Source organism: Euleptes europaea, chromosome 11 (genome assembly GCF_029931775.1).
Source record: "Euleptes europaea isolate rEulEur1 chromosome 11, rEulEur1.hap1, whole genome shotgun sequence".
Taxonomy (NCBI): domain Eukaryota; kingdom Metazoa; phylum Chordata; class Lepidosauria; order Squamata; family Sphaerodactylidae; genus Euleptes; species Euleptes europaea.
In genome coordinates, this window is record NC_079322.1 from 27,075,141 (window position 1) to 27,100,742 (window position 25,602).

At 43.1% G+C, this 25,602-nt stretch overlaps 1 protein-coding gene across 2 annotated transcripts in view; it reads left to right on the plus strand.

The window, feature by feature from the left end:
• Positions 1-25,602, plus strand: part of MYRIP (myosin VIIA and Rab interacting protein) — a 194,163-nt gene that overhangs the window by 113,979 nt on the left and 54,582 nt on the right. For both annotated transcript variants that reach the window (XM_056857565.1, XM_056857566.1), the window contains exon 3: positions 24,521-24,657. In XM_056857565.1, coding sequence (XP_056713543.1) covers positions 24,521-24,657 — 137 coding nt within the window. The remainder of the gene's footprint in view (positions 1-24,520; positions 24,658-25,602) is intronic.

Consider the following 25,602-nt stretch of genomic DNA (forward strand, 5'->3'; position numbering starts at 1 on the left):
GCTTACCTCAAACTACTCTGATGAATAGGTAGTGCTTTGCAGTCTTGTATGAATAATAGTAGATCTTAAAATGAAGTTAAAGTTGTGCTGACAAAACCTGGCTGCTTAACATTAATTCTTTTAAGATCTAAATCAGCGTGCTTGCAGAGTTTTCTTCCAGTCTAGAGAAATAGAATACCAATGTTTAGTTTACTTGCCTGTAGAACAGTTTTTTATGGATTCTCTGTAGAAATATTTTTAGGTGTTTTTTATTTTTTTATTTAAAGGTTCTCTTTCTGTTGCTGTCACCCTTTCTTTTGTGCCTGTCTCATGTTTTGTATGTTTTACTCCATTTTGGCAGTTATGGAACCACCAAAATGCATGTTCATTCCCTGTTGCATTTTGGACAGGTTCTTGTTCTGCCATCCCTTCCCCATATTATGGAAGCTATTCTTTTATATGCCGATGACACCGCTATTTTATCCTACTCTAAAATCGGACTCAAACGCTACTTAAGTGCGTTTGAGGAATACTGTCATCTAAATCTTCTTAAAATTAATTACTCTAAGACTAATGTCGTGGTTTTTTCAAAAAAATGGTCACCCACCAGCTGGCGTATTGGTCAGGCCAAAATCCAACAGGTGAAGAGTTTTAAATATCTCGGCATTACTTTTAATTATAACCTTAAATGGGCTGTTCATAGATCCAGGATTACCAAACTTGGGAGAATCTCTTCAAACCAACTGATGTCCTTCTTTCTTTATAAGGGTAACCAGTATGTCTCCGCCGCAGTTAAGGTATTCAACTCCAAAATCTTACCTCAGATTCTGTACGGTGTACCTATCTGGGCAAATGCGTTCAATCGGGACTTAGAATCCATTCAAGCTAACCTTTTTAGAAAAATGCTTGGTCTCCCTCGCTGTGTCTCTTATTATGCTATTATCTCTGAACTTGGTCAAAGCTTGTGTGAAACCAAGCCATGGCTGCTAACCATTCGTTATTGGCTTAAACTGTTTTTTAGAACAGAGCGTGGTTCTCTGATGTCTCTGCTGCTAAAAGAACTTCATAATACCTCCTGGGATTGTTTAATTCTGTCTAAAATAAGATCATCTGGAATCTCTGTGGAAGACCTGGCTTTAACTAGTGAGGCCCACATTTTTAAAATTGTTAAACAGCGTTTCTTGGATATGGAGCGTCAGACGTTACTCCCCACTCAACCCTTGGTCTGCTCTCCAGCAATGTTGGGCCTCAAGAATTTAACCAATAATATTCCCCATTATTTTCATACGCTGGACATCCCACCCCTCCGCAGAGTCTTCTCTCTTGCTAGGGTTAATGCCTTTCCTTCAAGGATGTTATATGGAAGGTATCAACAAATACCAATCCAGGATAGGACTTGTCCCTGTGATACCTATTCCCTGGACTCAATTGATCATATTCTGTTGGTCTGCCCCTTATATGAAACACCCCGTGGGAAATGGTTAAAAAATTGGCTTCTTTCCAAATATCACCTATCTACCCAAGCAAAACATCAATTTTTATTAAACAATTCCGATCTGGAGGTTACCTTAGATGTTGCCAATTTTCTAGTGGAGGTGATGAAAGTTCAAAAAGCCCAAAGTTTGTAATTTCTACTTTTGGAATTTACTGGCCTATGTTTTTATCTTAATGACTGCATATTTTATGTACCTTTGTAACAATTGTAATATTACTTATGCCATTAAAGGTTTTTCAAGACTACCACAAAAAAGTTTATTGTTAGGGTTTCCGGTCCCACTTCGCCACTGGTGGGGTTTTGGGGCGGAGCCTGAGGAGGGCGGGGTTTGGGGAGGGAAGGGACTTCAATGCCACAGAGTCCAATTGCCAAAGCGGCCATTTTCTCCAAGTGTAATTTGCTGACTTGCAGTACTCACCCTGAGAGAAGATTCCCCACCCCCGGACCCAACTGCCGCATAAAAAAGCATTTTAAGAACAAAAAACGGAGCAATCTGAAAGAAGGGATGGGGGAGAAATCCAAGCCTCATTTTTAAAAAGCCTTTCTTTTGCTCAGAAAGAGCTCCGAGGTAGCAGGAAGCACTTGAATCCCAGCCTCTCTACACACTCCTTCGTGATTGGCTGTGAGAGAAGCCAATCTTCTGTGCTTCCCCTGTTTTGCTATCTGCATGCTGCTTTGCACAGGGGTTTGGAAAAGGGTGGGGCGAAGCTCGGCCCGAGAACAGAGTATGCATGCTCTGTGACTCCAGAATGAGCCAGGAAGAATGGTTTAATTCGGGCCAGAAGAGGAATGGGGAAAGCTAGGTTCGTTTTGCGTTGAAACAGCGTTGAACTTCCAAAGAATGAGGTATCGTGCGTACTGAAAAATTTGATCCTGGCTGGAACAGGTAATAAAAGAGGGTAAAGCGACCATGCATAAATGACCATAGTGAGGGCAAACCGTGCCTTCTGCTCCTCACACAGTTTGGCTCAGTCTTCAGAATTTTTATTTATTCATTTACTTCATTGATACTAATACTCATGATGGTGTGCAAACAAAAAGAAAGACATTCTGCAGCTCTTCCCAGGATTCTTGCATGCCTTCCTTCCACATATCCTCCAAGCATCATAATGGCCAGTGTAGTACAGTTGGCAGTAAACTTGCCTACATACATTATTAGTGTCTTAAGCAACATTTTTATGCTGCTGGGAGCATTTCTCTTTCCTTGTTGCGGTTCTTCAGAGTTTGAGCTGCTGGTTATCCCAGGATGTGAATATTACCATCCTGAATAAATTGTGGGGATTATTGCTAAAACCTTCAAGCTCATCTTAAACTCTCCTCTTCATTAGCCACATAAAGTTATTTTAGTCTCATTAGCCAAAAGCTATTTTTAAAGTGTCCTTTCTAATGAGAGGACAAGCAATAATCTACACAACATCTGGAGGTTCCTGAAAAAGAAATCACTAAAGCCTAATTGAGGCAACTAACAGATGTGGACACCCAGCTCTTAATTTTTGCACAGAAGCAGCTGTTGTAAAAATATCAGCCATGCCCCCAGTGTTTTGACTGGAGGAAGTGTGAAAAAAGGATTGTGTGAGTAATGTACAGTGTTGTACTTATGAACAGCTGGTGGGTAGAGAAGGATTTCTTGTTTGCCCTACCGCCATTTGAGCAATTCACTCTATCTGCATTAATTAGAATGAGTGCTGAATACGGGTAGTGCAGATTATCAAGCATTTAAGCTGTCTTTACATATTCAGTTGTTTAGAATGACTAACCAATAGCTAACCAATAGCTAACCAAAACAATCTACAATAGCCTTGCATACACAGAGGGAAGAGCTTTCTAACAGACTTAAACAGAGAGGAAATACTGAACTGCTGTTTTGCCCTGCCTCTCTTGTTGTCTCAAAGCAATTCATAACTAGGAACACCAAGGTTTTCCCCCTCCTGTCTCTTAAGTGGCAGCCAGGCACTCAGAAGTCTTGCAAATGAAGCAAGAGGACAAAGCAAGGGGGAAAGCATCAACTTGCTAAATTTCTTTGTGTCAGGCTGGCAAAGGCACAGGAGCACAACCTAGAAGAACCAGGCAGTTTCATTGAGCCTGGTCATATGATATGCTGCTGAGGTTCCCAGCTAGCCAGAAAAAGAATGTCCGTTTAATAGAGGTTTAAAATGCAGACATGGGAAGTCGAAGCTTTCCATGGCACGGTACTAAATAACATTGCTGCGGATCACACTGATATTAAAGGGATTGCTAGAGGGGCCAGTTTAAAGGTTGGCAGCCCTGTGTGCAGGTCAGTGACAGAGCATAGGATCCAGTACTTACGATCCAGAAAACAGCACACATCCTTCTCCTCTTGCGCTTGTTCCAATAGTGCAACCTGGAACCATCATCATCCCCCACAAGGTTGAGAAAGGGATTTCCAAAGCTAAGTGGGCCACTCAATTCAAGCCGCATCATAATGGCTCTGCCTTAGATGAGGCTGCTCAGTTAAGGATCTACTTTCTTTGGTGGTGCAGGCTGCTTGCTGCTAGACCACATTTGATTTATTATTACTTGGTATAGTGTTTTTTTTCCAGCCCAGACTTGCTTATGTAAGTGTAAACAATGAATTATGTAAATTTACCCAGGGGAAAAAATGTTTGGGTATGAAAAATTTTTTTTTATTGAAGGTTACAGAGACGAATAGTTCTGCCTGTTGAACCTCTGTATATGGTGCCATCAGTTAGCTAAAACGATGAGGGGGGAAAGTCACCAACCCTACCCTCGAAGGTATCTTTGTCTAATGAGGAAAAAATAGAATGAAAATTGCAAAATCCAATCCTTTTTAAAGCCTGAGGCTAGCCACAGCACTTTCTAAATTTGAACTCAGATTAACTGAGATTTGATAGCTTTTCATCTGAATTCTCTCTTTCGCCCGACTTCTGCTTGATTTAACACATGCTTAATTTGAAGGATGTGTTCAAGAGCTGTCACTTAATCTAGTTTATATGACCATTTTCACCTCTGATGATTGTGGCCCTATCACATGAAAGCTGAGTGATGTGGAAGGGCTGACCCAGAAGGAACCTCCTCATTACAAGAATGCTGTACCAGCAATTGGGAAAGTAGCTGAAAGTGCAGTAAGCATTCATGTTTTGGACATTGTGTTGAATTGCTTGTTTGAATTTACTCTTTTTTTAAAGAAAAGATCTGTAGAAAAAAGGGATGAGAGATGTGGGGAGGGGATGACAGGATACTTCTGTCCTTCTGTGTCATAAAATTAGTTCCTCTGCATTTTGCTGGGGCTGGCTTTTTAAATCTCTGCCATGTTGTCCTTTTATAACATTTCTTGGCCAGAAAACAATGCAATACACTATGAAAAGGGATTTAGAATAATTGTCCATTGCAGACTATAATCAGCCTTGGAATGAACATATAAATCACATTATCAGTCTTTATATGAAACCAACAGGAATCAGTAAATATATTTGCCCCAGTGGCACAGCTGTTTTGCAGAGCTGTTTCAGGTGGGGAAAATGATGGGGAAAGGCTTAACTCTCTTTCCCCATGTGACATGGTGCTGATCCAAACCAGGCCTATGTGCATCTGCTATTTAAATACATTTTTTTCTTTTGATACTGGAGATTCTATGGATGGATCTCTCACCTGATTTGTCCCTGAGGTTAGGCATGCTAGTTACAATGACAATAAATGTGTGTTTCAGGGCTGATCCTTTCAGTCTGGATCTTTCATGCTCAGAATTTAATTTGGATCAGGATGGCAGTACATGGGGTTTAAGCCTCTCCCCCCATCATCTTCCTAATCTGATACTGTCCCAGGGAGCTGCTAATCTTATGTGTACAGGTTGGCTACATGAAAGGATCCACAGTGGGGTAAATAGCAGCTCTCTAAGGCCATTTCGGGCCAAGAAAGCAGCACAGAGGGGAAGGCTATACACCCTTGCACCAACGAACTGTGATCCTGTGCAACTGGGAATTATGGTCTGAGCATGGACCCCAACCCCAGCAGACATCTGATCAAAGGACTGGGGCAGACAAAGGGGGAACATATAGACTTGGACATGTAAGAATTAGTGCTTAGACTTGGGTTACTGCCAGTTTCTATCAGATAGAGGATAGGGTCAATTTGGAATGCAGCAAGGTGATCAGACCCTATCCCTGCCAGCGTGCTGTAGTGGTTAAGAGCAGTGGTTTGTGGCGGTGGAGTCTGATCTGGAGAACCGGGTTTGATTCCCCACTCCTCCACATGAGCGGTGGATGCTAATCTGGTGAACTGGATTTGTTTTCCCTACTCCTACATATAAGGCCAGCTGGGTGACCTTGGGCTAGTCACAGCTCTCTCAGCCCCACCTACCTCACAGGGAGTCTATTGTGGGGAGGGGAAAGGAAGGTGATTGTAAGCTGGTTTGATTCTTCCTTAAGTGGTAGAGAAAGTCGGCATATAAAAACCCAACTCCTCCTCCTCTTCTTCTTTGCTGTTTTTCAGCAGATGGGAATCTGAGATTATAAGGCAACACTGCTGGGAGAAAAATGGCTGGGGAGAAGCATTTGGGGGAGGAAAAATGCTGGTGGCAAGAGTTTAGAACCTTTGCTCCTACTCATTTTCCTCCTGCAAACTCATTAAATTCTTTCTTTAAAGGAAGTTGGCAAGATCTGCATTTTGATACGTGTCATGCCTCTGTAACATCTTGTTTCTTCCATATTTTCTGAGGCAGAGTCTGAGTTCCATATAATGCTATGCCAGGTGGCTTGCAAAACTGTTTTTTTTACAGTGTGGTCCAAAAAGCCAGGAGTGAATCATAAGTGGGACAAAAATAGGTTTCCTGCCTTAGTCTTCCAGTAATTCAAATAACTCCACATGAGCATCCAGAACCATGTGTATGTGTGCCATATCTAACCTTGTTTGTGAGCCAGTGTGGTGTAGTGGTTAAGAGTGATGGTTTTGAGTGTTGGACTCTAATCTGGAGAACCGGGTTTGATTCCCCACTCCTCCACATAAGGCCAGCTGGGTGACCTTGGGCTAGTCACAGTTCTCTCAGCCCCACCTACCTCACAGATTGTCTGTTGTGGAGAGGGGAAGGGAAGGTGATTGTAAGCCAGTTTGATTCTTCCTTAAGTGGTGAAGGAAGTCGGCATATAAAAACCAACTCTTCTTCTTCTTCAACAGACTAGGATAGAAAACCTAATTTTTCATCATTTCTAGATATTTGTTTGTTGGTTTTCTCAATCTTCAACTATAAACACTGCCCCTTGTTAGGCTTTTACATGGCTTGCTGTGTGTGTGTGTGTGTGTGTGTGTGTGTGTGTGTGTCTAGTATCTTATTCCCCATTGAACATGCCTTGTGAATCCAGCACTTATCAGAGAAAGATGTGTGTTTAAATGCAGCACTGGCTCATGGGGGGAAAATAAATAAATAAGCAAAAATAACAGTCCTCAGGTGGCTTTGCAGCCTTTCAAATCATATACTGATGTCTAACTGCATAAAACATTGAAGGCATTAGCTGTATTTCCTGAGATAAGTAGAATAACTGTGCTTATTCAGCATGTTTAGATGCATATTTGCATCTAAAACGCACACCATAAAATTATGTCAGAATATATAACTACCATATGCACTAGTATCGTTTCAGTTGTTCTTAGATTTTTCCAGGATTGGTTTTGTAAGGGGAACAATTTCGAATCATAGAATTATAGAGTTGAAAGGGACCACCAGGGTCATTTCAAAGACTCCCAGCATACCAAACTTGCAGCTGTGTGTTACTTTTGTCAACCACACAAAGGTTAGAAATGGCTTCTCGTGGTGCAGTTGGACAATGCAAGGTTTGTTGGATTCTGATAGCATCCTGTTTCTTCATGTGCTCATGGGAAACTAATCCCAGCATAGACATTTGGAAGGTTCTTGGATCCTCCTAAGAATATAGTTCTGGGTCAGGGCTGAGACTTGCATGATATACTCATGGGTTTAGCTGGTTTGCTTATCAGGTTCTCCCTCCCCTCTTGCAGTATTCTGCCTTGAACAGTTTGCACATTTCCAAACATCCATAGCATCTTAGAGTGGGAGGATGGAATATGACGTGCATGTTTTCTATAAGCAGACTTCGCATCTCTGTGGGTTTTGTTGTTGTTGTTGTTGTTTTACAAAAGGTAGATTTACAGGGTGAGGGATTAACATTTAGAGAAAGAAGTTGGATCTGAACAGATGCTGTATAACAAAAGCAGTTTTGAGCAGAGTTTGGAATGCTGGGAGTCTTTGAAATGAATTTAATTTCTCTTCATTATTAATATTGGTAAGAGCATTCTTCGTCTCCATAGCTAGATTTTCCAGCTGTTTGCTTGCAACGTGTCCCTGGAGTGAGGAGCAAACCTCAGATCAGGATGTTGTCTATGTGCCGCTCATGTGTGCTATATTAAAAGCTATTTGCATTTTTCCCCTAATCGGGATTACAGAATTAATTTGTATGATTTAGCCTGTTATTTTTTAAAATTAAGATGACCTTATATCTCTTTTGCATGCATCAGCAACTGCACATTTTTCCTTGTTATTTTTTGAGAATCCCTGGACAGACATGAAGATTGCAGAAAGGAAAACCTTCTCTTAGGTAATTTTAAATAACTAATCAAAAGTGCTTGTACTCCTGCTGTTGCTTTGTTTGGTGGTTGCAATATGCATTTCTAGCTATTTGTGATAATTTGCGTACTGACCAAAATTAGTTTTATGTTGTCAAAAAGAATGTAAAATGTCTTATATTGCATTTAATGAGCATATTAGCATCTAAAATACTAAGCTGGAATGCAAAAAGGCTTTTCAATAACTGTAATTGCTTTTGACTATATCTGCTTCAGGAGACATTTTCAATGACACTATTTTTTAAAACGTTTCTAATACAAATGACAAAGGACAGTTGGATGGTAAAGTAGAACGTATTTTATTAAATATTAATTTGCTCTGTTGCATTTCAAATATTGCCTTGATAAATATTGCTAGTCTTGATTTATCTTACCCCCGGAATTCATACTTGGTTTTTGACTATGTAACTGTATCACAAATTCACCAGTATGGTATATGGTCTTGCATCAGCCCCTGAGTGAGGGGGTTGGTTACAGTGATCCTCTGGGAGTGTTTGTCCTTTTGTAGATACTCAGTCCAAACTATTGCCCGCATTGCTTATATGTATGTAATGTTTCATTCTCGGAGTACTGCTGTAGCATCTGTTACTGCTGACCCAGGAGCCTTAGATTGAACATGTTGAGGACCCAAATTGAGGACCCCCAGACTTATTACTCTGGGGATTTCAATGTACATGCATAGGCTACCTTATTGGGTCAGGCTCACGACATCATTGCTGCCATGACAACCATTGATCTGTCCCAAATTGTAATAAGCCAAACACATGGAAAATTAGATTTAATTTTTTTAATATATCAAGCCAAGTTACTGATATTTTGGTAAAAGTGGCAGTGATGATGGCAACGTCTCAACTGAATTGAACGCAACTTAATTGTTTAGGATAATTCAAATTTGATGTCTCTTGGAAGTAAGTCCCAAATTGACCGTTAAGTCACGTGGGAAGGGAAGTGAAGGTTCCACTCCATGATATCATTAATTCCTCTCTGAGTCGAGGAGACTTTCCTGAGCCTCTAAAGGAGGTGACCTTTTAACACTTTGTTGAAAAAGCCCTCTTTGGACAAAGAGGCCGTGGCCAATTATAAGCTTGTATCTACTTTATCATTCCTGGGCAAAGGTGGTAGTGAGAGTGGAGGAGAGTGGAGCAACTCTGGGGTTTTCTGTATGGCCTTTTCTGCGTTTTCTCTTTCCTTGCCTCAAAGTTCCTGATTCTTCGGTGGTGGTGTTTTTTTAATTTGGCACTTGTTTTACTCCTTCTAGTGGTCCTTTCGATATATCAGAAGATTAAATCTAGTTTATTTCCTCGCTGATTTAAGCAGCAGCTTTTAGCTCTTGATAAAATCAGGTATGATATTTAATTGACCACTAGAGGGAGCAAAACATGTGCAGAACTTTTAAAAATCCACTGACAAAACAGGAACTTGGCAACGACGAAAAAGAGAATGTGGAAAAGCCCTATGACTCACCAGCTCTTGACCCATTCAAGCTGGTTTCATGCCTGGCTTCTGGGTGGAGACTGTGTACAGTGCTCTTATGGGTGACCTCCAAATACAACTGGATACGGGAAATATATCCCTAATGATCTTATTGGATCTTTTGGCAGCATTTCGACACATTATTGAAACTGAGGTGGGCTTAAATGGTATTGTGCTTATGGTTTCGGTCTTTTCTGTCTGGGCATATCCAGAAAGACTTAAAGTCTGAGACATGGAATCTATCCTCTTCATTCTTTTACCTGTAGAAAAGCTGGTAGAATCCAACGCTACATATCAAGTGTTTGATGTGAGTAATTTCCTGGAAGAAGTTCTGTAGGTGGTCTCAGTAATGGTATATAGTGAAATACGGGGCATTAAAAAGACCAAAAACTGAACCTGAAGACTAGAAAGCCTATATCAGTGATGGCAAACCTTTTAGAGACCGAGTGCCCAAACTGCAACCCAAAACCCACTTATTTATCGCAAAGTGCCAACATGGCAATTTAACCTGAATACTGAGGTTTTAGTTTAGAAAAAACAACTCATACATTAACATCTTTTGTCTTAAAAGAAAAACACAATAACAGAGCTTTCAAGGATACAAACAACTTTTTATTGAAAGGTAAAAATTTGCATTTGGCATGCTTTTGAACAAAATTTTAAAAAAATGAAGCACCCAATACAAATCTATCCCTATACCAAAAATAGCAAACACTTATTAGTTAACACTAAAGAAATGGATATTCCCTTCTTGGGGAATTTGCATAAATAAGATGAAGTGGAGGTGTTGCACACATTTCCCATACACAGGAGGCATGCAGACCTCAATCATCCATACAAGCTCTCATTTTCCCATTAGCAGGAGCCCAGATTGGTTCCTATGGACAGCAGCCAATACAAAGTTCCCCCTGACTCATGGCGACCCTATGAATCAAAGTCCTCCAAAGTGTCCTATCTTTGACAGCCTTGCTCAGATCTTGGAAACTGAGGTCAGTTCAGTCTTGATTTGACCCACTGGTTTGTTTGTTTGTTTTTGGCATTCTATGGTATCCATAGCACTCGCCTCCAACACCACATTTCAAAGGAATCTACTTCGCTCACTACTTATTGCTAAAGAATATTAAATAGAACATTTACTCACACAATCATTCTTACTAGTCATACTCTTTATGGACTAGCTGCTGCCATACATTCAGGAACATTTAATGCCTGGATAGGCAGCAGTCATAAGAGTCAATGGTGCACAGAAGGTGGTAGTTTTCAGCAGTCCTCTCTGTTACTGCAGCCCTTTCTGTTCCCCCAGAAAAATCAATCCCAGAGCTGCAGGACCCACAGGAGCAAGATACAGTTTTAGGGGGCTGGAGTTAAGAATGAAAAAAGAGGGATGAAATCACTCCTCCTTCCTCTTCTGCACTCTGGGGTCAATTTGTTCCCCTTGTTCCTCCGTCCCACCTAAGCTGCATGGTTGTTCCTCTGCATGGATCCTGTGACCTAAGGAATGATCATTCCAGGGGTCGAAAGGGGATGCAGGAACAGAGAGGAACATGGAGAAATGTCCCTGCCTGGATGGTTGGATACATGGCAGTGTTGTATAGAGGTCTGAGTCTCCTCGATCTTAGACTGACACCTGAGTTCAAATCCCCCCTCATCTATGAAAACTTACCTAGGTGACTTAGGGAACGATTACTTTTTTCTCAGCCTCTCCTACCCCACAGGGTTGTTTACGAGGATAAAAAGGGAGAACAATGAATACCACCCTAATACCTTTGGAGGAAGGGTGGCATAAAAATGTAGTAGTTAGGTATGAAGAAGATGAAATGGAAACAGTGCTGTAGCATTTTGTGTTGTCTCCAGGAGTTTCCCAACCTGGATCTGGCAACCCTACCCTCCCATCTCCAGCTGGTTGCTGGGGGGGGGGACACCTGTCCTCTCACCGGCCAAAGGGACGAAGCCGAATGCCCTGCCGACCATGGCAGCCCAGGAGGACCCGGCATCACGGCCAGGAAGGGAAGAGCCAGAAGCTGCGGCAACATGGCACAGGGGCAGCGGAGCCAGAGAGATGCTGTCTGAGGTGGAGACGGGTGGGCAGAGCTGGAGAGGCAAGCGGGCGCCGACGAACAGAGAGGGAGCGAGGGGCCCAGACGCTGACCGGGGAGGCCTTTTGGGGCCCTGGAAGTGCAGGACGGGAGGCTCGGGAGGGGGCGGAACTGGGAGGGGCCTGGCCCAGATAAGCCTGCGGGAGCGCAGAGGCCAGGGAGGAATAGGCTGGCCATTGGGGGAGCGTTGGAGCCACTCCATTCTCCAAACCAAGGCAGACGCGACGGCTCCTCAAGTTACCCGCTCGTGCCCACAGAGAGGGCTCTGAGTGCCCACTCCGGCATGCTTGCCATGGGTTCGCCAACACAGGCTTATATATTTAGTTTATCATCTGTGAGTAATTTTACCTAGAAAGCAGTTTCTTCACAGGTGAAAAAATGCTTTAATGGGCAGTTGTGTCTATTCTATGAAACTAATCAAAGTGAGGGTTTTAGCCCATGGGATTGGTGCATAATTTCCATCTGTTATCCACACTAATTCAGCAGCTGTTACTGCAGCAACTAGTAAGTAGCGACTACAGCTAAAAATACAGGCGTCCTGGCTGACTTTCATACGTTTTCTGAAATAAATGCCATACTTAGTCTTCCAAAATTAGAGGAACCATTGAATAATGGCCAGGGGATTGAACAAAAATATACATATGACCTGGAACTAGAATACCCCCAAATAATGAGGTTGCCTTTGAAACTATAATCTTTTTCAAAACTCAGAACTGGTAAGTTATTTTCCTAATTTTATAAAACAGGTTCTGATTTGGGGGCATTTAATAGTGACTCATCCCCCCAAAAAATTCCTCTGCAGACATGAGAGAATAAAGCTTTTCAAAATGAAAATTCAAATTCTCATGAAGTTCAGAAGTGCACTTCATTGAAAAGTTAGCTCTTAGTGCTTTCTGAAATCTTCAAAGTCTGTTAAATCGTTTGCTAATTAGTTGGTGGAAGTTTACTGTTTGTATGACTGTATATACTCAACGTTGTGCAAAATGTGTACAGGTATATATCATAATTTAGTGTTGACGTAACACTAGATTGAACAGCCTGAAGAAGATACACAAATTAAGTACATTTTGCATAATTAAGTTTCAGAGGGTAGCTATGTTGGTCTGCAGCAGAACAGGTAGATTTGAGTCCAGTAGCACCTTAGAGACCAACAAGATTTTCAGGGATGAAAGGAACATTGACTCTTAAAAGCTCATACCCTGAAAATCTTGTTGGTCTCTAAGGTTCTACTGGACTTGAATCTTTCCATAATTAAGTATATTTGGCAGGCTGGTTGTCCTGGGGGACTTCAACATTCATGCCAGGGCTGTCTTGTAAGGAGCAGCTCAGGATTTCATGGCCTCCATGACAACCATGGGCCTGTCTGAGGTAATAACTGGTCCTACACATTGTGCAGGTCAAATTCATGATCTGGTATTTTTTTCTGGGCAGGAGGAATGTGATCTGAGGTTGGAGGAATTGACAATGGTTCCTTTATCTTGGACAGATCACCACTTTCTTGGGTTTAGTCCTTGAGAGATACCAAGACTCTGCATGGGTGGCAGATCTATTAAAATAATCTGCCCCTAGAACCAGATGGATCTGAATGGCTTTCTGATGGCTCTAGGGCAGGGGTGGGGAACGTCAGGCCCGGGGGCCGTATAAAGCCCGCAAAATCATTTGGTCTGGCCCTTCATGGGTCCTGACAGATCTCTAGCTCAGAAGGATCTAAGACTGGCGATCCGCCCCCTCCCGCGGACAGGAATAGCCTCTATTCAAGGCGGATGTGAGTTTTGCCAAGAAAAGGAACCTTATTTCCCCCTTGCAGAAGAGTCATTAGCTATAGAGCTGCTAGGACCGCCCAAGAAACTTTGTTAACCCTTTCCCACTCAGGCTGTGAAGAAACGTATTCCTCTGTACTACAAGAGGGCTGGGGGCGGAAGTGGCGACAATGGATGGGTTAAAGGTGGCAGGGGCAGAATGCACGGGGGCGAGTTCTTAGCCAGTGTGTCCTCATTTCATCCCTGCAGGCGAAGGTAGCAGGAGCCAGCTGTAGAATCCGGCTTCGACCATGTGGAGCAGAAGCAACCCCAGCGTGTGGCTGGACGGCTATGCCCAGCTGGTGCAACAGACCATCCTGTGCCACCAGGTGGGCAAGTGTGCCACCAGTTGGATGCCTGCCTGCTTGCCCACGCCGGAGGGGTGTCACCTGGGCTGCTGCCTGCTTGGGGCTTGGTCGGTACCCCCTCTCCCTTCTGGTTCTTTCCCCTCTAAGTCCTGCAAAAGGCGCGTAGGGCAGGAAAGTGCCAGATCAGGGCATTACTGGACTGGGCTCCTTCGCCTACAAGCCCTGAGTGGCTTGTCGCTCTCTCCGTCTTGTGTTTGCCGCCCTGCCTGAATCTCTCGGGCCCAGCTGGGGATGGCAGAGTTCAAAAGTGAGTCGCTCTACGTGACAGACACTTGGAGCCATCTCTGGTCATGCCTCTTGGCTAAATGTTTGACCAAATATAGCAGGCTAATTTTTAAGATGATAATTTTGTATGGCCCGCGAATGATGTTACAAATATCCAAATGACCCTTGGCAGAAAAAAGTGGCCTGGTGTGACAGTTTTACTCAGCACTTAGCAGATAAAATCTCTTGCATCCATTCTGACTTGAACTCTACATTAGCAGTGACAGGGTTAAATTGTACCAGGGTGCTGACTTGTTGAATGGTTTGAGATACTTTTAATCAGTCTGAGAATGTAGACAGGAACCTTGGAATCTTGAGGCTGACTACCTGTATGACCCTTGCCATTCTTGGTTACTTAAATCTTCCAGGGGGGCTGGATGGCCGGGTTTGAGCGGTAGTTAATCCCCCCTTAAGAGAGGAGGTGGTTGTTCCAGCCTTGAAACAGTTTGTGGTGCATCCACTTCTAAAGAAGCCAGTCATGGCCCCAGAAGGGCTCAGTAATTATTGACAAGTATCAAATGTTCCAGGAGGGAAGGCAGCATGGTACAGCCCGATCTTGTCAGATCTCAGAAGCTAAGCAGGGTCAGCCCTGATTTAATATTTGGATGGGAGACCACCAAGGAATACCAGGGTTGCTGTGCAGAGGAAGGCACTGGCAAACCACCTCTGTTAGTCTCTTGCCTTGAAAACCCCATAAGGGGTCGCCATAAGTCGGCTGCGACTTGACGGCACTTTGCACACACACACACACACACACACACACCAAATGTTCCATTATTGAGCAAGGCAATTGAACTGGATGGAGGTGGCTGGATGACTCCCAAGATTTTCTGGATAAGGCAAATTGTTTGATCCCTTCCAGTCTGGGCGTAGGTCTGGTAATGGGGCTGAAACAGCCTGGTGGATGACTTGTGCTGGGAGATGGACAGAGGGAGTGCAACTCTGTTGATTCTCCTGGACCTCTCAGTGACCATCGATCAAGTTATCCTGCCGGACTGCCTATCTGGGCTGGGATGGGAGCCACCGTTCTGTGATTCTAGTCAAACGTGGAAGGTAGATTTCAGAATGTGGTGCTGGGGGGCTGCTGTTCAGCACTTTGGCCTTTGGCTTATGGGGTCCTGCAAGATTCCATTTTGTCCTCTATGCTCTTTAACATCTACATGAAACTACTGGGTGATGTCATCCGGAGATTTGGGCTGGGTTGTCACCAATATGCCCATGACACTCAGCTCTATCTCGCACTTCCAGCTGATCCCAGGGAGGCTGTAGAAACCCTAAACCGGTGCCTGGAGGCAGTTTTGGAGTGGATGTGGCTAAAAACTGAAGCTTAATCCCGACAAGACAAAAGTGCTACTGGTGAGTGGAAGGTCTGTCCTGGGATTTAAGGTGTCACATGTGCTGAATGGGATAACACTCCCCTTGTAGGAATAGTTTCATAGTCTGGGGGTGCACATTTACCCAGGCCTACTGCTGGATATGCATGTGGTAGCTGTGGCCAGAAGTGCCTTTTACCAGCTTCAACAGGTTAGCCAGCTGCAGCCTTTCCTGGGCAAAAAAGATTTGGCCATGGTGTCCTGATGACATCTAGATTAGATTAGTGCAATGTGCTCTACATGGGCTGCCCTTGAGAAGTGTTCGAAAACTACTACCGTTTTGGCCCATCTATGCTGGCTCCCAGTTTGCTTCCAGGCACAGTTCAAGATGCTGGTCTTGACCGTCAAAGGCCTATAGGTTTGGGACCAACCTACCTGAAGGACTGTGTACTCCCTTATGATTGCTTTACTAGGTTGATAACTGCATGGGAGACATATATAAACCAGTATTACAACTAGAGTAAATCTTACCAAATATTTGAGTAATTGGTAATATATTATTATAGGAGCCCCGTGGCGCAGAGTGTTAAGCTGCAGTACTGCAGTCAAAAGCTCTGCTCACGACCTGAGTTCGATCCCAACGGAAGTTGGTTTCAGGTAGCCGGCTCAAGGTTGACTCAGCCTTCCATCCTTCCGAGGTCGGTGAAATGAGTACCCAGCTTGCTGGGGGTAAAGGGAAGATGACTGGGAAGGCACTGGCAAACCACCCCGCAAACAAAGTCTGCCTTGGAAACGTCGGGATGTGACGTCACCCCATGGGTCAGGAATGACCCGGTGCTTGCACAGGGGACCTTTACCTTTACCTAATATATTATACAACCTATATACATGCCTGGTTTGATTTAAACTGTTTGTATATGTATATATTTCTATAAATGTGTGCAGGTTTTACATGGGTTTCAATTGACCACTGATGAAGGCCAAACAGGCCGAAACGCATCTGGCATGTGGTTATAGATATCAACCTTAGGAAATGCCATTGTGCTATTTTAATGTTTTTAAATAATTTTAATCTAGACACAGCGCTTCTAATAAATTATATTTTCATTATATATATAGTTTTTTCATTCTACCCAACCTTGGGGACCCAGCTCCCTTATGAACCCACCTGACCACTATGGTCATCTTTGGAGGCCCTGCTTTGGGTGTGTCTGGGGGGTGATGGGACCAGCCCCTGCACTTCCCCAAGCCTTCCTAGGAGCTGAAGCCATTGACGCCCACTCTCCCATGCCCCACAGAGGCACAAGGGCCTCAGCTGGCTAGGTGGAAGATGGGAACGGTGAGGGGGCAGGGCCGACTGGTTCATTGCTGTCCCACGAAGAGCAGCCTCATCTTTGGCTGCAGCTAGCATCAGCAGTGAAGCCGGACAGCCTGGGACCGCGACAGTAAGCCCCAGCTCCAGCGGAGGAAGAGAGGCAGGGCCAGGCAAGCATGTCTGGCTGGCTGGGGAAGGATCAGGCCAGGATGGAAGTGAGGTAACCTGTTTCCCTACATCCTAGTGTATTTGTGCACCTCCTGGGGTTTCCCCAGCTTTTCTCTGATCTTTCTCAAACCTGCTTTGTTCCAAAGTTTTGGGAAAGATAGTAATGCTTGGGTGGCTGCTGTGTGAATAGAAGAGTTCTGGTTTTCCTACCCATATGGCAGCCATTTTCCTGGACCCTGTCCCTGGGGGGCATTTCCACCCACCCCCACCCCCCCACGCCATGAAAACCAACACATTCTGATTGTTAAATCAATATACTGTTATAAGTGCAAGGGGTTCTCTGAATTCCCAACTTTCATTTAAAATAAGAAGTAAAGCACCAGTCTGTTCTTTTGAGGATATGAGGAAAGGCTTAACTCTGCAATGGAAGAGGCTAGAGACTGTTTAAAAAAGAAAGCTGGGAATTCACGGAACCTATTACACATATTAAAATGATATGAAAGTGCCAATATAACACCCTTAATCTGAACTACTTACACCGCCATAAGTGGCCCCAACGCCAGTGGGGAAGCCTAAACGCCGGTGTTCCGGGGGAGGGGATGTTCCCAGGGCATTCTGGGGGGCGGGACTGCCTGTAGGCAGCCTCCTGGCCCCTTTCGCCCGGGTACACTGGCAGGGAGAAGAGCGAGGCTGCACCTGCTTTTTAGCAGGCACATCCTCACTTTCCTCAATGGAGCAAAAAGCCCAATATTTTTTTTAAAGCCACAAAAAGACTTTTTTTAAGGTTTCAGTGGGCGGGGAACTGCTTAGGAGGCGGTGCCACCTCTGCCATGCCATCCCTGCATGCCGAAAGCTCAGGAATGAGCTGTTATTGTTGCATCAGGCAATGTGTGGACCTTTCTCACTCCATTTCTTAACCTCTTGAGTCCCTTAGGGGGGGAAAGTGGGGTACCAAAATTTAAATAAATTGCAGGGAGATGCACATGGAACAGCCATACATGTACAACCCATCCCAGCTCCTTGGGTAACAATGAACAACTTTGTCATGGTTTTTTTAAGAGTAAATAGCTGCTATGGGGGACTGTGTTCAGATCAGGGACATGGCATGGAGGAAAGAAACTTTTTCACGCCTACACCATTTGTGCCTGAATGGTTCCTCCTGTGGTGCAGATAGCAGCTTCAGAGGGGAATTGTGCAGGCAATGGCTGAGTTAACCACCTTCCATCTACACCAAGGGCCTGGGTTTGTTCTTGCATTGGGGGGAGTATTTTTTGCCTCTGCACCCTCCTTTTTAGTGATTTCATTTGTTCTTGTGGTTCATGGTGTCATTTTTTGCTCAGTTAAAATTTCCACTACTCTATGGACAATGGTACTGTCTCTATGGACAATGGTTAAATAAACAATATTGTTTATTAAAAAAAATATTGGTGATAGGATTTGACTACATAATTACATTACATAACAAAACAGTGGCCTTGGGATTTAGAGCCATGAAACAATTTCCATGGCAGTCTCTGTAAGTCCAGAAATTAAAAAAGGAAAAAAGCTTCTAACTATCTCTTTCCTTTTAAGTGAGTGTGACTAATGTTCTTTAAATGGGAATTTGCATTTTATGCAAAGAATTAGCACACACTGCAGTACAGGTAAGAGGGAGGAAATGTTCCATGTAGATTTTTCATTATGCTGGACACAAGGAAAGACTTCATTTGGAGAATGCAGGAAGTCATGGATTTCTGAAAGGATTCTGAAATAAGTAGACAGCGTCCTTATTTCCTTTCAGAATAGACTTTTTGTTCCAGTATTTATTGGGATAGCTGCTCTTCCCCCACCAAATCCTTTCCACACAGGAGAAATCGAGAGGGACACTGAGACTTATAGAATGCTAAGAGGCTGAAAAGCTTTGGAGGAGGCATTGTAATCAGTTGAGAAATTCTTGCAGAATAGATGCATAGAGTTTATTGTAAAAATTAATACATAGGAGAAATGTCAGAGCAGGAGGGAAGGTGGCATGGTATAGTCTGATCTCATCAGATCTCAGCTAAGCAGGGTCAGTACTCGGAAGGGAGACCATCAAGGAAGACTCTGCAGAGGAAGGCAATGGCAAACCACCTCTGCTTCACACATGCCTTGAAAGACACTTGCTGGGGTTGCTGTAAGTCAGCTGCGACTTGACAATACTTTACACACACACAGAAAGTCAGATTGCTAGCATTCTGGTAAATGTAAAACTGGTCTAACTGAATTTCCAAACCATTTCTAGTCATAGTTTCTAAGTTTATAAGACCACCATGGCTTCCACTGTTCTGTAGCTTCATCTGCTGACATTTGAACTCTAGAAGATCCCATAGAAGAGGCGTGGTTAGGGAGGCAGCACCAAGTATATGAAAGTATATGGAATGAACTAGGGATATGTACTGAAATGTTATTTCACTAGTCAGCTCACTTTTTTTCTATAATATCTTGTATATATTTTCGTTATTACGCACTTTGGGTTCTTCCCCCCCATTCGTTATTTGTTGTTTTGGTTTTGATCTGAAACACATATCTGCCTGTAATGCCTTTTTTCTCCCCATCAATTCAGTAGAAATTCTCAAGGATTGACTCAGTCACTGAAAGGAGCCTATCAACCAAATAGGGTTGCCAGATCCCTCTTCTCCACGGGTGGGAGGTTTTTGGGGCAGAGCCTGAGGAGGGCGGGTTTTGGGGAGGGGAGGGACTTCAATGCCATAGAGTCCAATTGCCAAAGCGACCATTTTCTCCAAGGGAACTGATCTCTATCAGCTGGAGATCAGTTGTAATAGCAGGAGATCTCCAGCTATTACCTGGAGGCTGGCAACCCTACTAACAAAGTGTAGGCAGATAGGAGAAAGCACCCCTATTTTACAGAGAAAATTTCTCCCTTTTGCAGCACAGAGCAGTATAAACTGGCATGTGAGTAAGCTTTTCCATATTTCCTAGGATCCTCAGATCGGGGCAGCAAGGAAGAATACGACATCCATTTTTAAATGCAAACATAACAGTGAGCAAAGGACGCTAAACCTTGTACTCTCCATGTTCCTGAAGTGCTTTTTCTCCCAGCCAAGCTGACCGTTGGCATTCAAGTCTGGCTGGGAGAGAAATACTTCATGCACTGGAATAAAGTACATGAAGAGACAAGATTTATGTCCTCCTCTCACCTACCTACTCCAGTCTTGTTTAAAAATAGACTCAACCCGCCTCTGTTCTTTACAGGTGAATGAAACATGAGGATTATGCAGTTTGGGACCTGAATAAAAAAAGTGCATCAGTCTTTCCACCCCACCCCCCAAAAAAAATCAGGCCCTCACAGCTGCTTTTAATAAAGACATCAAGAGATCTCAGATCCTTCAGCAGTTCTTTCTTATATAGAGAAATCTGACCCTTCCTCATCACTGACTATCTAAATGTTGTCCTGCTGGGGCAACAGTCTTTTATTCTATCCCTCCAGTCTGCAAATAAAATAAGCTGCCTAGTGCTGTGAGGCAACCCCCAAAGTCATACTGTCTGTTTCTCTCTTCCCATTCTGCAGAGCCTTGTCTGCCAGCTAGTACAAGAAAAGCCCCTCTTATATCCTGCAGGGCAAACACACAACCTACCTTTGTTCTTCCCCCCAAAATTTGTACAGCCCTGCTTGCCTGCCTGCCTGTGGATGAAAGCAAACATTTGCAGCTGCCAAGCAAAAGTAGCTCTAGAGCAGTGGTTCCCAAAGTGGGCAGTACCACCTCCTGGGGGCGCGATGGGATTATTTAGGGGGCACTAAGAGGCAAGGGGGCAGCAGGGGGGCGCTAGAGGTGGGCCCCTTCAACTGTGTTGTTGGATAGGGTAGGGGGAGCTGGGGTTGAGTTTGTGGAACCAAGGGGGCGGTGGCCCGAAAAGTTTGGGTATCACTGCTCTAGAGAATGGGTCCTACCACATGCTTCCATTGAACCGGAAAGCCCTTTCTAAGTCACTGTTGCTGCAATCCTAAAAACTCTTTCCTGGGAGTAAGGCTCGTTGAATAAAATGGAACTTATGTCTGAGTTGATCTGTTTAGGATTGCTCTATGAATTTGTTGGAGGATATTAGAAAGCCATGCCAGTAATGCTAATTTGGGACAATGCTGTTTGACAGAAACATCAGCAAACCGTTCTAGTTCAGTCACATCCCTGGCAGTATTTGATCATCTTTGGCCCTTCAGTATCCTTCCCACTGCCTGGGAAACTGAATGCAGTGGTGAGCTACCAGAATATCCATCTAATCCAAACATTTTTGATCATTACAATCAAACACTGGAAATTATTGCAATTGGATAAATGATATTAACTATATTAGAGAATGGTTGTGATTTGGGTCAGATTTTGATGTGTTTGATCCCTACAAATAACTACACCATCATCCAATCCAGACATTATCAGAGATACCTTGGGGGATGGACATAAATCTTTCCTTCAACATAAGAACTGGACTGATTTTTTTATTGCCATATGAACATTTGTAGGCAAGAACTTACTTTGTAATATACATGATGTTTTTTTTTTTACTATATCTAGACTATAGATAAGGTTAAACTGAACTAATGAGATAAGAATGAAAAAATCAAAAAATCTCATGGAATCCTGCTTGCATTGCATTCATGTTAGCAAACATGAATGTAATACATGCATCAAAAATACATGTGTAAGTCTTAGTGCATAATAATTTGCTTACTTCTTTGCTTTCACACACTTTCCTACATTAAATTGCTTTCTCTGTTGAAAGAGTCATAGTGGACCTTAGTAATGAGACTGATTCTTTGAAAATGAGTGCTAACTGATAAGGAGCCTATTAAAATGGTTTTAAGAACAAATCAAAGGAAATCAAGTTATGTTTGCTTGTATCTTCACTCAAGATGTGGACTACATCTCATTCACACTTATGCTCTTTCAGGAGCAGAACTGATAATCCACTGTGCTTGAGAAAATGTTAGAAAAATGTTACCTCAGCATTAGGAATTTTCTTAGATCTCTGTTATTTTTGTATTAGATGGAGGGAGTGCATTAATCAATTATATGTTCATAATTTAAGGGTGGAAAAAAAGAGAGCTCTTGGGGTATTCCAGCAAATTTGGTGCTAGCTTAGTCATCAGTCTTGCCTCTTTCCCCCTCTTTTCATTGCCTTTCCCCCTTTTTTCAAGGCACCACATACATTTCATTTATTCATCCATTTGCTATTTATTTATTTGGGTAAAAAATCCTAGTTAACTCTCCTCCACCAGAGTTCACTTTGTATCGGGACATATTTCCCTCCCCTTCCTCTTCCCCCAATTTTTATACAAGAGAAGAGCAAGATGGCTTTGCTGTCTTTGTCTGATTTTTTTTTAAATCTCTAATAAATTTAAATTTTACAAAGGTAGCTTATATTTTATGTGTACATGTATTATACACACAAATAAATGGAAGCCCAAATGTGTGTGGGTACTCACACATGTATGTATTTGTACAGTGCCACCCCTCGCAGATGGTGGTTAGAGGGTTGAACCTGGATCTCCTAGATCATAGGCCAGATGCCTTCTTTACCATGAAGCTTGGTGTCATGGGCCCTGCCTTGGGAGCTGAGGACTCGGAGGACTCTGAAGCTGAAGTGGAGGAACAGGATGCCTCTGGGCCCTCAATACCTCCATTGCAGCCAGTGGCACGGGAGCCTGAAACAACTCAGCAGGAACCACAGCTAGGCAGGGAGATGGAACAAGGGCAGACAGAAGCTACTCTTCCCCCAACCCCAGCAGTGGAAGCTGAGAATGGCAGCCCTCCAAGCTCACCTGAACCTGATAGGCGTATCAGGACTCGGCAGCGTGTGGTTCTGCAAGGTAGAAGGAGAAGTGCTCGCTTGGAGAGGCTAAGAAGACAGAGAACTGGTGCTGAGTTGTTTCAGGATGAAGCCTAGCCTGGAAGTGCACTGACTGATAAAGGCAGTGCAGGCGTGCTTTCACTTTGCAGAAGCAACCGTGCAGTTTCTCTGCGTTCCAACTACCGCTCATGATTAATCTCTCTGGCCGTTGACTCCTGCCTGCTTTGACGACGCCTCCAACTTCTGACCTCGGTAGACAGCATAACCTTTGTCACCTGCTCCGAAAGTGGTTAGATGCCTCCCGCACGTCTGAAAACTGCGGGCACCGGCCGGCCCTTGGCCTACGCCGGCACACTTGCTGGGTGACCGTGAGGCCTGTCACGCTTTCTCAGCCTAGTACAGGATTGTTGTTCTGAGGGGAAAAATGGAGATATCAATATAAACTACCCAGAGCACCTAGGACAAAGCATGCAATAAAAATGTGCTAAAATGTACCCAGAATCACATCATGTCTAGGGATATGGAGAAGTAGCATGGCGGGGGGGCGGGGAGCGGGAGTGCATTAGCTCCCATGATTGCCTGGCTAACCAGGCAGGAATGCAGCAGCAGCAGCCAGGATGTTCACTTTGGTGAATGATCTGTTCCTTTGTCCACTGTTCTTGAGACTAGTCAGTCTCAATATTTCATATCAGTAAAATGGATGAATGAGTTACCTATGTAATGCCTATGTCAATTTGTAGTCCATGGCTTAGCTTACTTTCGTGAGTTATCTGCTAGGGGAGGGGCCGTGGCTCAGTGGTAGAGCATCTGCTTGGCATGCAGAAGGTCCCAGGTTCAATCCCCGGCATCTCCCATTAAAGGGACTAGGCACATAGGTGATGTGAACGTCCCCTGCCTGAGACCCTGGAGAGCCGCTGCCAGTCTGAGTAGACAATACTGACTTGGATGGACCAAGGGTCTGATTCAGTATAAGGCAGCTTCATGTGTTCATGTGTTACGTGTGGCATAGTTGTGGTATGGATTGTATCAGTGGGCTGGAAGCAATACATGTGGATGGGTGTATTTATGGCCTGGGCCCAGCCAGCTAGCAGAATGTTTTGCTTCAAGAAGTGGAAACCCTAGAAAAGCTTCTTATGACATCATGGAGGGCTAGCCAATCCACATAACGTTCACATGGTTTTTACTTCAAACTTCAAAACATTTTACAAAAATATTTGGAAAACACTGAAAAAAAGAGGCAAGGATTGTGGTAAATGCTTGTACAACAGTGTTTCTTTACAGAAACTATAATACTGTCTATAATGGCATCTTAAAATTTGTTCAATTTATAAACTGGGCAAACCATAGGAAAAGAACAGCACAGTATACTAATGGACGAAAACCCTTCATGTCCATTAGAATGGGTACATTTTCTTTACTTTTCCTTAAACATGGCTATCTAAAATTATTCAGCAATCCAGCTGTGTTTTGAAAGAAATCTCAGCTAGGCTATTTAATAATTTAAAACTTTCTGAAATATTTTAGCTTTTTACAGATTTAGTTATCAGCCGAAGTTCATAGTTATAATAGCTCTTTAGCAAAGACTGATGAAGCATAGAATAGAAACGAAGTTAGATTCTGCATCTGTTATCGGAGATTTTACCCTGGGGGAAGAATATGTAGATGGGTTAGCCTGGGCATGGACAAAAAAACAAAACAAAATGTTAAAATGTCCCTATCTGTATTTTCTTTTTTCTTTACCCCCCACAAAAATGAATAAAATATAAATAAATAAATAAATAAAACTTTCTGAAATCTTTCTTTCTTTTTTTCCAGACTGTTAAGAGCCCAGTCCCTGGAATGGTATTATAATAATGTGAAAAGTCGCTTCAAACGCTTTGGAAGTGCAAAAGTCTTGAAGAATTTATATAGAAAACATCGACTGGAGAGTGGAGCTTGTTCTGACATACTAGGTACAGAAAAGTGATGCCTTTGGTTTAGCTCTATTTTTGCCTGACTAAACTTCTTATATCAGTTTTTTTTAATCATCATATTTTAGTAAGAGGACAAAGATGTTGCTTTTTGCAAGTTACATCATCTTACCCCTTTTCTCCTTGCCCTAAGATAACATTTTCTTTGACTGGAGTTCTACTGTATTAATTCCCATGAAAGAATGATTCCATGGGCACAGAAAATTCTGTCAGATGTGTTTTAAAAAAACAATCCTTTGTTCAAGTTGATAAGGATTTCTTTTATTTATATTCTATGTTTCTGCCATGGAATTTTAGGTAGTTTACATACCATTCCTAGGTAATCTCTCATCCATGCATTAATTAGTCCCAGACCCGCTTAGTATGGATAAATTGATTTCACCACCATTTTGTTCCTCAATTTTTCTGGAATTTTTCTCTGCATTGTATTCTTCTTCTCCTTAATTCCCATTTAACCAGAACACTAATTAGGAAAAATTCTAAAGTTACAGAAATGAATGATGCAGAGTTTTTCACAGGTTTGGGCTCCTGCCATTCATTTGTTTCCTGATGCCCACATTTGCCTTAATAAAGTGCTTCTAAAAAGGAAACCTTGATGTTATTGTTCATGTAATTTGTTTAAAATTCTTTCTGTGTAGTGTTAGTATCAATGGAATCAAGTATCACTAGTTCCCAGCAGGAACCTTTAATGTAACCCAGGGCTGGGTGTGTGTGTGTGAATTATGACTAGTGATGGACAAAATTCCCCATGTCTCGGTTAGCGATTGGGCACAGCAAGTAGACGTATTTTCCAAGACATTCAGAAAGTGGCATGCTGTTTTCTGTGCTTGCTTCCACAGTTGTCCAGTTTATTTTTTTGACTATTCCTGTTTTAAAATATTTGCAACCTTTAAACAGGGTTTCAAAGCAGCTGACAAAAAGAGTAGG